Source organism: Notolepis coatsorum, assembly GCF_963971535.1.
Source record: "Notolepis coatsorum genome assembly, chromosome: 5".
Classification (NCBI taxonomy): domain Eukaryota; kingdom Metazoa; phylum Chordata; class Actinopteri; order Aulopiformes; family Paralepididae; genus Notolepis; species Notolepis coatsorum.
Window position 1 is genome coordinate 122,501,523 of NC_140169.1, and position 12,714 is coordinate 122,514,236.

Consider the following 12,714-nt stretch of genomic DNA (forward strand, 5'->3'; position numbering starts at 1 on the left):
TAAATAGATACAAAATAACTTTTTTTCTGAGTGCACTTCGTTTGGTGGATGAATCCCAACGAATCAGTTAGACGTTTTTTTGCTATAAAACATCTAAAGAAAGGGTTTTTCATATGGCAGTGGTACTGCACGACCCATTCAACGTTGAAGAACCAAATGCTATTGTGTTGTAGTAGTACATAGTAATTTACAATACTACAATGTGTGTGTTGTAGTAGTACATACTCATTTACAATCCTACAATGTGTGTGGGTACACTCCTACATATCAACACAATTGGTAACCAAAGAACAGCTAGGCTAATTGTGAATATATATAACTATGTAGTCATCTTATAGGATCATTATTATGACCTGCTCTTGATCACTATACTGAACAATGGCAATTCATTTTGAATAAGTTGTGTGAATTTACACTGTGCACATGCAGGTGTAAATTCACACACAGACACATACATTCATGCTGAAAAGAAAGTCCAACTTTTCACCCTTCAATTTATTTTTATAATGCCTACCTCACTGTCACATTTTCCCAATAACTTAGGAAACTTAGGACAAGTTTATGGTAATCAAATTCTTAGTGAACGTAAAACTCAAAAGGGGAAAGATGGATACATTTTGCTGCAACAAATTATAATTTATCTTGTCTGTCAAAATGCATCCTAAAGTAAGAATCATCAAGGTCTTGATCTTTTAAAAGTAATATGTGGCCAGAGAACCATAATGATTGTGCAAAATTATTTAAGGGACGACTTTCAAAAAAAGGTTAAGATCACATCCAATCCTCGCTTTGAGCAATCCTTTTTCTTTCCTTTATATGGATGTAAAGCTACCGGGAGAGGTTTTCTTCATGATTACATCTGCAGCATAATGATAACAATCAGACACTGGAACATTGATATTATCTCTAATGTCCACCCACCCCCAACCAACGCAGAAAATTCATCCTGACAAAGTGTCTGTTACATTAAATGAGGCGTACATTTTTTTCTTCTAAATATAGCAGAACACAAGTCAAGCACTTAAAATGCAAGCAAATTCTAAGGCAACATGTGAACTAAGAACAAATAATATATATATGGAGGCGTAATCCTCTCTCTGTCTTGTACATAACTGCATTCCCATAACAATTAAAAGAATAAGTTCTAATCCAAAAAAAAAAAAAAAAACAATATCATAACTATCATACAAAGTGAACTACTAAATAAAAAAAAAAAGACAAAAAAACAACACAAAAGAATACTGGAGTCGTAATAAAAACCTTAGCTTTGAATAATCCAACCGTTCCCTTTACGTACTCTGGTGGAGAATGAAAGGAAACCAGTTGTCATTTTAAAACATTTAAGAGCCGATTATAAACATTACATCCCTGTTTTGTCAGGCCTAACCCAGGTTATATAAACACACAACCCCCAAGTCATTCCTTTTGCACTGATGTGCAAGGCATATCTAGAATACATCCCTCAACAAAATGAACACAGCATACATCAAATTACGTTCAGACAGGTTTGACGGAAAAGGTGAACTTTGAAGGGACTCATGCTCACAGCAGAAAAAGGAGAGTATAGATATATCTACATACATGGATTTAAGTTTGGGATGTTTTTGCATAAAAGGGGGTTAAAACACACGGTGAATCCATTAAAACAAAAGTTTTCCTCGCAATTCTTAAAAACACCAGATTCTGCGCGTAATTCACACTTTTGTCTAAGTCATCTTGGTTTTCACATTCTCGAGGATGTGTGGCCACTGACCACTGTCTGCAGGAGAAGGCCTAGTCGAAGGTCAAACTACCTCAGTGGACAGACGGCAAGGAGAGAACAAACACACACTGACCAGACTGCCCGGCGGTCCTGAGAGCAAAAGGGACACACGCATTCGACCACACGCACACACGACCACAAACACACACACTCAACAGCCTGCCATCAGACTCAGTGGACACAAGGCCATAGCAGGTCCTCACACACACACTATAGAGGCATTTTGACCCAGCGGGCCCATCTAGGGCTAAAACCCACATCCCACGGCCATATGAGAACACATAGCACGCCAGCTTGGCTTGGGGCTAAAGGGATGGGATGTAGTGATTGTTTGGTCTGCTATATATCACAGAATAGTCTGTGCGGAGATGTGCAAACTTATGGACAGAGACGGAGAAGTGGGTAGGGTGGGGTGGAGTGGGTCGACTTGCTATCATTGCCTGATTGAATGCATACCCCACAAACCCCCCACCCACCCATATTTCCCCCCTTGATCAACAGAGTACCGGTAGGTCTTCCGACGCCACATGCAGGAACACAGTAAGATGCAGGTCTCTTTACAGTACAGGGCAGAACGGAGTTGATTGGAACCAACAGGGCTTGGGGTAGGGGGGCAGGGTAGTGCCATATGGGGCAGATAGATGGTGACAGAAGATGCTAGCGGGTAGTGTGGTATGTTGTGAGTGTCTGTGGGGAGTTTAAAGTCACAATACAGGTATCCCGGGACAGCATGGAGAAGGGGGGGCAGGAGATATGACTTAGGGTCAGTTCATATGTCTCTGGACAGTGGAGTCGGAAGGGGCACGAGGGACGGCAGACCGGTGTCCCATCACGAGGTGCCCTGCCTCTTCGGTTGCTGGACTCGGACCAGCTCCAGTTGTTTTTTGCACTTGTGGTAGTATGTGGACAGACTCTTGTTCTCCTCCAGCAGCTTCTTGTGCTCCTGCACCAGCCGGGAGGTGTTCTGCTGGTCTTTCTCGTCTTGGTCCAGTTCAGCGATCAGCTCTTTCCTAAAAAACAAAAAACAAAACACAGAGGAGCGGAGTGAGATATTGTCCTCTCTTTTCTTGATCCTCCAATCACAACAGTTGCTTCCAAAAACAACCGTTGTGATTGGAGGATCAAGAAAAGAGGGCGGGATTTGAGATGGGTCAATATTCACCTTGTGTTTCTAGGCAACAAGGACGCTGCCAGCTTGCCGATTTTGCCTTTCAACTTCATTATGTGCTTGCGAGACTGTATCTATAAAAGGGATATATTAGCCTTCAAACTCTAAGGATAAGGAGATATCTAAACAACAGTTTTGTGCTGAAAGATTTTGTATTATTTATTTGGTTAGGGAATATCTACATTAGCTAGCATATTTTATCACAAAGTTCAGACAGGGTTTATACACATTTCTCTTAATCAAATTCCATTACCTTTTCATGATATACAGCACAACCTCCGTGACCCAAGATCTGTCCGTGTTAATGTTCAAATGTAAACCTTTTTGTTGGATAGCTGATTTGAATGTTCCAGGTTCCTAGTTCTGACAAGCTAACTATCAGTATAGACTTATGTAATCAGAAAATCTGGTATTTGGCTTATTATACTATCTGCAACCAAACATGACACAAAATACTTGGCTGGAGGAGGGTGTAAGATACATCTCCAGAACGTTTTGGACATGTATCATTTTCCATAACTTTTCCACAGCTTTAAAAAAAAATGCCATGACTTTTCCAGTTTTTCCATGAGCGTATGAACCAGAGGAGGAGCAGACTAAAGCGGTCAACGATCAAAGAGATGTTGCGATGGCAAATACCACTTGCATGCTCAGGAGCCTACAGCAGTGTGACAGCTTGGGAGAAAATGTTGATTCTACAGGGTATATTCCCCACTCAAGCCCATGGTCTATAAATATGTGATGAGGTCTTTAGTCAAACACAGACAGTTGTTCCAGCATGCTTTACTTCCACAGCCGAGGATGGCTGTTGCCTTGGATTTATCTTCTAAATTCAGTAATTGCCTTTGGGGTGGCTTTCTGCATACACAACATGCCCACATTTAAATACAGTTCTCATCTGATGGTGTTTCAGCAATGGCACCGTTTTATTCTATTGGGCCTTATGTACTTTAATAAGGTAAGACATTTCAATCTCCTTGGCTTGCAGGAGCCATGTGAGTAATATTCATCTCGTCCTCATAGCTAGCTGCACAGTCAATGTGATGCAAATTAATTTTCTAAGCAGAGATGTCCTCGGCTCTTCTTAAAAATAGTAACTAAAGTAGTAATCGTCATTCTGTCTGCCACAGTGGCTGCACCAGAGATAGACGTTCAGTTCCACTTACTTTCTCTGGATCAGCAAGGCGATTTCTGTTTGCACTTTCAGGTACTCCTGGGCCATTTTGCAGTGTTGCTCGAACACAGCCATGGACTCTTTGGAGTTGGGACAAGGAGCGAGGGGCTGGAAATAACCATGCATGTTGCCATTAATTGATTTAGAAGCTTATACCCAGTTGGACCTTATTGCAAAAGTGTATTTATAATCGGGCCGTAAGAATCGTCTGAGGTGATAAAAATACACTGAATGTCTCATTGCTGTTGGCCGTTGGTATTTATACTATGGTGACCAGGCGTCCTGATTTGTGTGGGACAGTCCCGCATTTTAGCCATTTGTCCCACGAAGAGAATGTCCTGCATTACAATAAACTCATGTTGAATCAATTATTGTTTTGTCTAGTTATTAATCGCCAGCCATGCATCAAGGCCCTGCAAGTAGCCTAGCCTATACACCAGCGCCTCCCTACCTGCCAGTGCCTTGTCTCGCTGGGACAGAGAGATGCACTGGTGGCTAATGAAAGTTGTATTGTCCGAGTAGACTGGAGCCTGGTTTAACACCGGTGTACGGATGGACCAGAGAAATGTATACAGTGTGGAAAACGAATTTCTCAAGTTTTATAAACAACATCAGACGGCTCTAAGTTCCAGCAAGAAATATTAATTCAGGCCTAGACGGCGTTACCGTGCACGGCACTCTCCATGGTGCTGAAACCTTAGTCTTGGATTTACCAATTGTGTTTTGGGAGAGGTAGGCTAATATTATTTTTTTTATATCCACTTTTTCTCCTCCTATTTTTCTGTATTTTTCTCCCATCCCAATTTAGTCGTTATGCCAATTCCCCCCTCCCCTTCCTGGTTGTTGTGTGCATTTGCCCCCTACTTGCGGTCTAGGGAGCCCTGAAGTCTATCAGATGCTTCCTCCGATACATAGGAGACAGCCAGCTGCCTCTTTTCACCCGACAGCGCGGACTCTCATTGGTGAAGTGTAATGCGTGGGAGGATCACACTACCTTCACCAGTTCCTTCCCTTGCTGTGCAGGCGCCCTGACTGACCTGTAGGAGTCGCTGTTTACAACGATCAGGATACCACCCGCTGACACTGCCAATTGTGTCAGTATGACGACCGGCCAAGCCGGAGGCACCGCTGACAGCCGGATTCGATACCAGTGTCTCTGCGGTGGTAGACAGAGTCCGCTGGGCTACCCGGCCGCCCAGAGGTAGGCTAATATTAAGGTGGCCAGCCTGCAATGTATGTTGTTGTACAGTGTTTCTGTTGCTTAGCCATTTTTCTACTTTAATTAACCATTAAACTGGGCAAATGTTCGACTTGCATCAAGGAACCCGGACCATCAACAAATCAATCTTAACTATATCCATAGGACATACTTGACTCCTATAAGACTGAACAGAATGGGTCTTAAACAAGACTCCAAATGCTCCTTTTTTTTTTGATCCACTTTTTCTCCCATTTTCTATATTTTCTCCCATCCCAATTTCGTATCATCCAATTCAACCCTCCCCTGTCACGGACGCTGTTTCTTGCCTCCCACAAGCCGGCTGCAATGTGGACTAAGTCATACATAGCACAAGTCCCCTCCGGTACTTGAGGTAACAGCAGTCGCATCTTTTCACCTGCGCAGCTCGATCTCTCAGTGGCGAGGAGTAACGCGTGGGAGGCTCACGCTGCCCCCGACACTTCCTGATTCTACTGCGCAGGCGCGCCAATCGACCTGTAGGAGTCGCTGTCCACAACGCCCGATCCCCACCCATCAGTTTCCCACCCCCTAATACGGCCAATGTGTATTAGTACGGACGACCAGCTAAACTGAAAGCAAATGTGGAGCGCTGGGCTCGAACTGACGAGCCCAGCGTCTCCAGCATTTCGTGGCGAGTGCCTTGCCCACTACGCCACGTAGCCGCCACTCCAAATTCTCCTTATGTACAAATGGGGACGAGGGGACATTTATGCACATGTACTGGGACTGCCCACCAGTTAAGATATTCTGGAAATAAGTGACCCAGCAATTATCAAATCTCTTAATTCTGAATATACCTGTACACCCCTCTGTATTACTGCTGAATGATGTTTTTGAGTATGCAGTACAGCCACAGCTAAAGAGATTGGTTTTATCTGGTATTACAGTGGCTAAAAAACTGATAGCATCACGATGGAGTCAACCGGAAAAAATGTGCCGAAAGGTCTGGATTCTTACATATCTCGATGTGATTTATCTAGAAATATCTACAGCAAGAATTTTGGGTCTCAATGAATCCAAATTGACAATGTGGTTAGAAGTGGTGGTGGAGAGAGGGGCGGTTAGGTGGCCGAGCGGAGATTGCGTTCGTCACCAGCCCCGGAGCTGTGAGCTCGATTCGCCTGTTCGAATCCAGCTCACAGCTCCGGGGTTGTCACCAGCTTGGCTGGCCGTCTGCACTGATACAATTGGCTGTATCAGAGGGTGGGAGAAGCTGGCGGGGTGGGTCCGGGTCGTTGTAAACAGCGACTCCTACAGTTCGGTCGGGGCGCCTGCTAAGCGCGGATTGGACGTGAAGGGGATAGTGTGGTCCTCCCACACGCTACGCCCTCTCAATGAGAATCCGCGCTGCCAGGTGAAAAAAAGCGGTGATTGGCTGGACGTGTGTCGGAGGAAGCACGTGGTAGCCTCCACTCTCCCAGATGATCTGACTGTGGGGGGGTAAGTGCGCAGCGATCAGGAAGGGACTGGGAATTGGCATACGACTAACATTGGGATGGGAGAAAATCGGAGGAAAATGGAGGGGGAAAAAGACCAAAAAAAAAAAAAAAATGAAGTGGTGGAGAGAATAAAAGCTAGCATATAATGGTAGTGTCTGGTTAAGAGCGAATGATAATGGATGGATTATCCATTGGGGGGTCCAGGGTGGGGGGTGCGAGCAAGAGCATATGTGTGTAGGGGAATAGATAGCAGGTATTAGGGGCATATCTTGTATAAGACATTTATTTAAACGGTGATTTAATTTGATGTGCACTGTTAACAATGCTTGTATATCTAATCGTGTGTTGTCATGTTTGTTTGTTTAAAAAAAAATACAAAAAAAAAATACAAACAAAAAAAATTAACCATTAAAAATATAAAAACCCACAAACATAGAATAATTAAATCGGCTCTAGCCGAACGTAGTAGGTCTTTCATCACTGTATTGGGCAGAATTATAAATAAGCTAAGCAATTTACAGCCCTGTTGACGGAGCAGAGAAGAATGGTTGGATCTCGCCTGTCAGGCACCTCCAGTGTTGCACTGAAACACCAGAGCTACTGAGCCCTGTCGGTTGCTGGCATTTCTATTGCGGCCTGCGGTCGCCTTTAGCCTACTATGCTTTAAGAAATGAGCTAATCTAAATGGTTCTATTTAGATCAAATGCTTTATACATTATGTAAACACTATATAAGTATTCAGTATTCCTTTACCGTCCCTCAGAATCTCCATGGTGTCCTCTGTTTGGATGATATGGATTTGGTCACCATAAATTATACTGACGTTCCACTTTTTAGATAGTGTCCATTCTTCACTTTGAGAAGATATATAATCCCTGCATCGATGAGTTATTACTAGCAATTTACAACATCCTTCAATTCATCTTTACGGCAATATGATTAGTGAGTTAGTAAACAGTGATGCAATTTTGCCTATATCTGAATGTTATTAACAAATACAAACATGCTAGGATTTGGGGCGTATTATGTGGGGTAGTGTATGAGCACGAGTATGAGCGGGACGGAGACAGCGGCCACTTGGGAATGTAATGGATCCCATACCTGCAGCTGGTGATCCAGGGTGAGATATGCCATGGGAATGGAGTTGTCTGAGCCGTTGGTATCTGGGCAGAAGAGGGAGCAATGGTTGTGTTTGTTTTCACACTGACAGCAGAGACCTAGAGCAAGCTTAGTCTACAAGCCACAGTTATCAATAGCCACAACCACCAAGTGCTTCAACAGAAATAACCCTGTCTCCCTCCTTTCCTCATCTCCCTGTCTCTCTCCATCTCTCCCATCTCCCCCCTTCCTCTCCCGATCTTTGTCTCACCCCTTCCTCTCCATCTTTGTCATCTTTCTCTTAAACAGTACTGTATATTTGTATATATCTTGTATGTCATAAATGTCAGGATGAAACAGTACTGTATATCTGTATGTCATAAATGTCTTGATGAATTGAAAATGGGGGACCCTGATGTAAACAAGACGAAAGTATTTTTCTGGTCTGCATCCCCTTAACAATTGTTTGTATTGAGCCGTACTGTATTGTACCCATTCTGCAATCTTTAATGTTTTCAATCAATCTCCATCTCTCCCAATCTCCTCCCTTCTACTCCCCCATCTCCTCTCTTTCTCTCCCCATCTACCCCCTTCTCTCCTCATCTCCCCCTTCCACTGCCCGTCTCCTTTCCACTCCCCGTCTACCTCCGTTCACTCCCATCTCCCCCTTCCACTCCCCGTCTCCCCCCTTCCTCTCCACATCTCCCCCGTCTCCCCCCTTCCGCTACCAATCTCCTCCCTTCCTCTGCCCGTCTCCTCCCTTCATCTCCCCCTTCCTCTCCCGGCCTATGGGACCAGGGTCTTAAATCATTGATGAGGATAAGGTAATGTCTGCAGAACCACTCAAGATATTTACCCTCCACAGTGACACTGAGGCCGTAACAGAAACACTGACTGGAGAGGCTGGTTCACTCCATCAATCTGTCTGCACAGAGTGAGTCAGCAAGAGGCTGCAGGCAGCATGGGCTTGATGGAGACTTCGCAATCATAGCCAATCAGGTATATGTCGATAACCTGCTAATTAATTGTACATTTAAGGCTCATCTATCAACTTGTCAGATATGTTGTTACAGAGGTGATGCTGAACTAAAGACAGTGATAAAAGAAAATCAACTGTAAATCCACAACTAGGTTGATGCCCTGGACACAGCAACACCCTCATCTCTGATGACCACAGGAGACGGATGACCACGTTTTATCTTGCACTTTGTAAAATAAAATGGATTATTAAAAAGAGGACGCATTTCAACCTTCTTGTGTGTGGTAGATTGTTTGCTTATTTATTCATTAAAGCCAAGAGTGTGTGCTGACCGGTTACCTGTGGGGTCGTCAGAAGAGAAGTAGCCTCTGCTGCTCTTGTCAGGAGGCATCATCCTCACACTGGGACTGGACGACCTGCTGCTGCTCCTGCTCCCCTGCAATAGGACAGCAACACTGTCAATCACCCAGGTAGGTGGGCAGATGCCAATTATTGGGTTTCCTATAGACCTAGGGAGTCACATGACCGCTTAAAACCAGATTATATGGTCTTTTATCATAGACATTTGACAGGAGCAGAGTTGAGCATAATTAATTGAGATATAGAAATAGAAATACCGTCTCCATCAACGAGTAACCAGTGAGGGCTTAAAAGTAGGAGGTGGGGCAAACATAGACCAATAAAAGTGGATCTCTCTGCTGACCTCAACGGCGCCACCCACGAGTCTCTGCGACAAATGGTTCTTGAAATATGAAAGGGGGTGTGGCTTAAGTGTAGGGGGCGAGGCAAACATAGGCCAATGAAATAGGATGTCCCCACTGAGTCTCTATGACAAACTGTTCACAAGGAAGCAGGGCTTAAATGTAGGGGGTGGGGCAAACACAGATCAATGTAAGTGGATGTCTGTGCTGAGTCCAATCACGCCACCGGCAAGTCTGTACACCAAACTGTTCATGGGATACAAAGGGGGTGGGGCTTAAGCATGGGGCATTGTTAACCTAGTCCAATGAAATAAGTAGTCTGTACTGAGTGAACTTCAGGGATGTCACGATATGAGATTTTGATGGTATGATTAATGTCTGAGGAAATCACTTTCACGGTTGTCACGATTATTGTACTTTTTTATTTAAAGATTAGAACATATTTAATTTTATATGTAAAATCTATATCTTCCTTTTGAATAAAATAGTCACAGGCTGCAGGACCTCCCTTGAGGTGTTTCCGAGATATCGCATTTACAAGGAAATGGGACAGACGAAAATGGGAGGTCACAGTGACTTTGACCTTTGGGGGTGGGGCTTAAGTGTAGGGGCAAGGACTGTGGTTAACCTAGACCCCACACTTAACACATTGGGTGCCAACGACAAGAAATCTTGTTGTTGGCCGCCATGCGTTGAGTGCCAATGACGAGAAATCGTTATTTAATCGTTATTTCTTTTATTAGCGCTATCCATTCATTTTTCATCCATCCAGCCTCACGTTATCATTGGGACTGGCTCTGAGCTCGAAAAGGGCAAATACCGCCCCCTATCTTCTCCCGGATGGTATTGCACCCATTGGAATGGAGTCGATTGGAATGCATCAGGAAAAAAAACTCCGGGCTCCACATTTTACTTCTGAGGCATGTAACCTGAGACTATTGCAATCACTGAGGGCACTGGAAGACGCGTCGATTATGTGTTTCGAGGTATAACGTTGGATCAATAAACGCGATCGATATTTGGAATGGCGATCAGGAATTGGATTCATCTTTTTGCAGAACATCTGATGCGAGGTAAGGACTTTATTTTACCAGTATTGGGTTAATCAGAGTTTTTTTTCACAGCGTTCACAACGTGTCTCCTATGTGTGTATGTGTGTGTGCGTAACGTTAGCGCCAGGCAGGACATAGATAATCGATTTTTCAGCCCGCTTCTCTAGCGTGCATAAGTACACATATAGTATCGATAATTTAGAGTTTATTTGAAAATGATTCATAAATCAGCCGGAAAATGACAACGTGTTGTGTGTATTCCACTAAAGAGCTATTATCGCGGAATCTTTATCTCCAAAACTATACTCGTATTCAAAACGGTATAAAACGGAAATGTACTGATGAAAAAACAATCCGTTTTGTACATGTTGACTGCAAGCAAGTCATTGATAAGCGACAGGCGTATTAGACACATAGCCATAATTTAAGATATAGCTTATGCGTTCGCAAATGTGTTTGTCCTCTCATTGATTAGAGTGGTGGCACTCAAGCGATAAATCGTGCACCCCCTGCTGGCAACCAATGTGTTAATGTATCGCGTAATTTCAACGTGGAATTAAGGAATATCAAAATAAAAGCACACGTTGAACTTGATCATGCAATTTATTAGAAAATTTTATTACAGCACTATGTTATCAATACACATTTATAAAACGAGGCATATTTAGCCAAAATATGTTGCCAGAACATAATTTCTTTCTTTTTTTGCTGACCTAGACCAATGCAAGTAATAGTCTGTACCGAGTTCATCGACACCTCGCATAGGTCTCTATGACAAACGGTTCATGAGTTAGGTTACCTAGACCAGGGGTGTCAAACTCAATTACCAAGTTAAAGTTAAAATACAGATGATTTGACCAGACATAATAATATCTAAAAAAGGTGCATTTTCCTGAGGTCACTTGCTTAATTGGTCATTTTGTTTATCTATAAAATGTGTGTATATCAGCTCAATGTGTTGAATTTAAGAGATGGGTAAGAAGGCATCATTTATCGATAATTGGCTTATTATAGATTTATTTTGAACAGATTTAAATGACATATTAGAATTCTATTCATTATTCAGCCTACCCTTGTAAGCTAAACTAGTCCTCACACAGAAAACATCGCTCACCTTGCTTTCACCGGTCTAGTGCAAAACAATTATTTCCAGGTATATGGAATTAATTAAAACAATGATGAATTTGCACCCACAAAAGGTTTGTAAGATTAGCAATTATATGTTAAACTGGTCCTGGAGATGTGGAGTTACATGCCGTACACAGGTGGAGGAGGTAGGCTTTCTGCATCATAAGCTCGCTCTACCTAAGTGCCACCTGTCACCTAAACCAAGCGTTTTCACGGATTTGATTTCAGAGTAGGTATAATAATAATAATAATTCATTGTATTTATAAAGCGCTTCTCAGGAACCCGAAGTCGCTGACATTAGGTGGGGAAAACTGAGAAAATAAATAAACAAAAGGAACTGGAAAAGGAAAGGAAGACCACAGGGAAACAGGGAAAACAGCATGATACACAGAAAACATAAGGCCACAGTAACAAAGATCAAAACAGGTTGGAGGGGGGCGGGTTAAGGTTGGGGAAGCGTGTAGCTTATTGCCAGCGGAAGAGTGCAAGAATACTTCCGCATTCGTCACCGACGCCCATGTGACCGCGGCAGCGTGAGAGAGCGGCAGTGCGGAAATAGGCTGTCTATTGCCATTCTCTAAGACAAACTCTAACCTTAACCAGCTCCTTAACAGCGCCTAAACTTAACCCTTCTAACCGTAACCAACTCCGAAACAATGCCTAACCTTAACCTTAACCATGCCTAACCTTAACCTTAACCATAGAAAGAATATTGCCATTCTCTAAGACAAACTCTAACCTTAACCAGCTCCTTAACAGCGCCTAAACTTAACCCTTCTAACCTTAACCAACTCCGAAACAATGCCTAACCTTAACCTTAACCATGCCTAACCTTAACCGGCGAAAGAATACATGTGTAAAAAAAAAAAAAAAAAAAAAAAAATTGAAGGGATTCGAACTTGTCACCAACGGACCGCAGGACCGCAGCGCTGCCAGGTGAGCTAAGCTTCGAATGAAAATCATCGGTGATTA

The 12,714-nt window shown here is 43.2% G+C and overlaps 1 protein-coding gene across 2 annotated transcripts in view; it reads right to left on the reverse strand.

The window, feature by feature from the left end:
- Positions 1-494: 494 nt before the first annotated feature.
- The window catches only part of map3k7 (mitogen-activated protein kinase kinase kinase 7), a 45,019-nt gene continuing 32,799 nt past the window's right edge, over positions 495-12,714 (reverse strand). For both annotated transcript variants that reach the window (XM_084315004.1, XM_084315003.1), the window contains 4 exons: positions 9,200-9,296; positions 7,885-7,946; positions 4,097-4,212; positions 495-2,772 (listed from right to left, as the gene is read on the reverse strand). In XM_084315004.1, the coding sequence (XP_084171130.1) occupies positions 2,592-2,772; positions 4,097-4,212; positions 7,885-7,946; positions 9,200-9,296 (456 nt within the window). In that variant the 3' untranslated portion in view covers positions 495-2,591. The remainder of the gene's footprint in view (positions 2,773-4,096; positions 4,213-7,884; positions 7,947-9,199; positions 9,297-12,714) is intronic.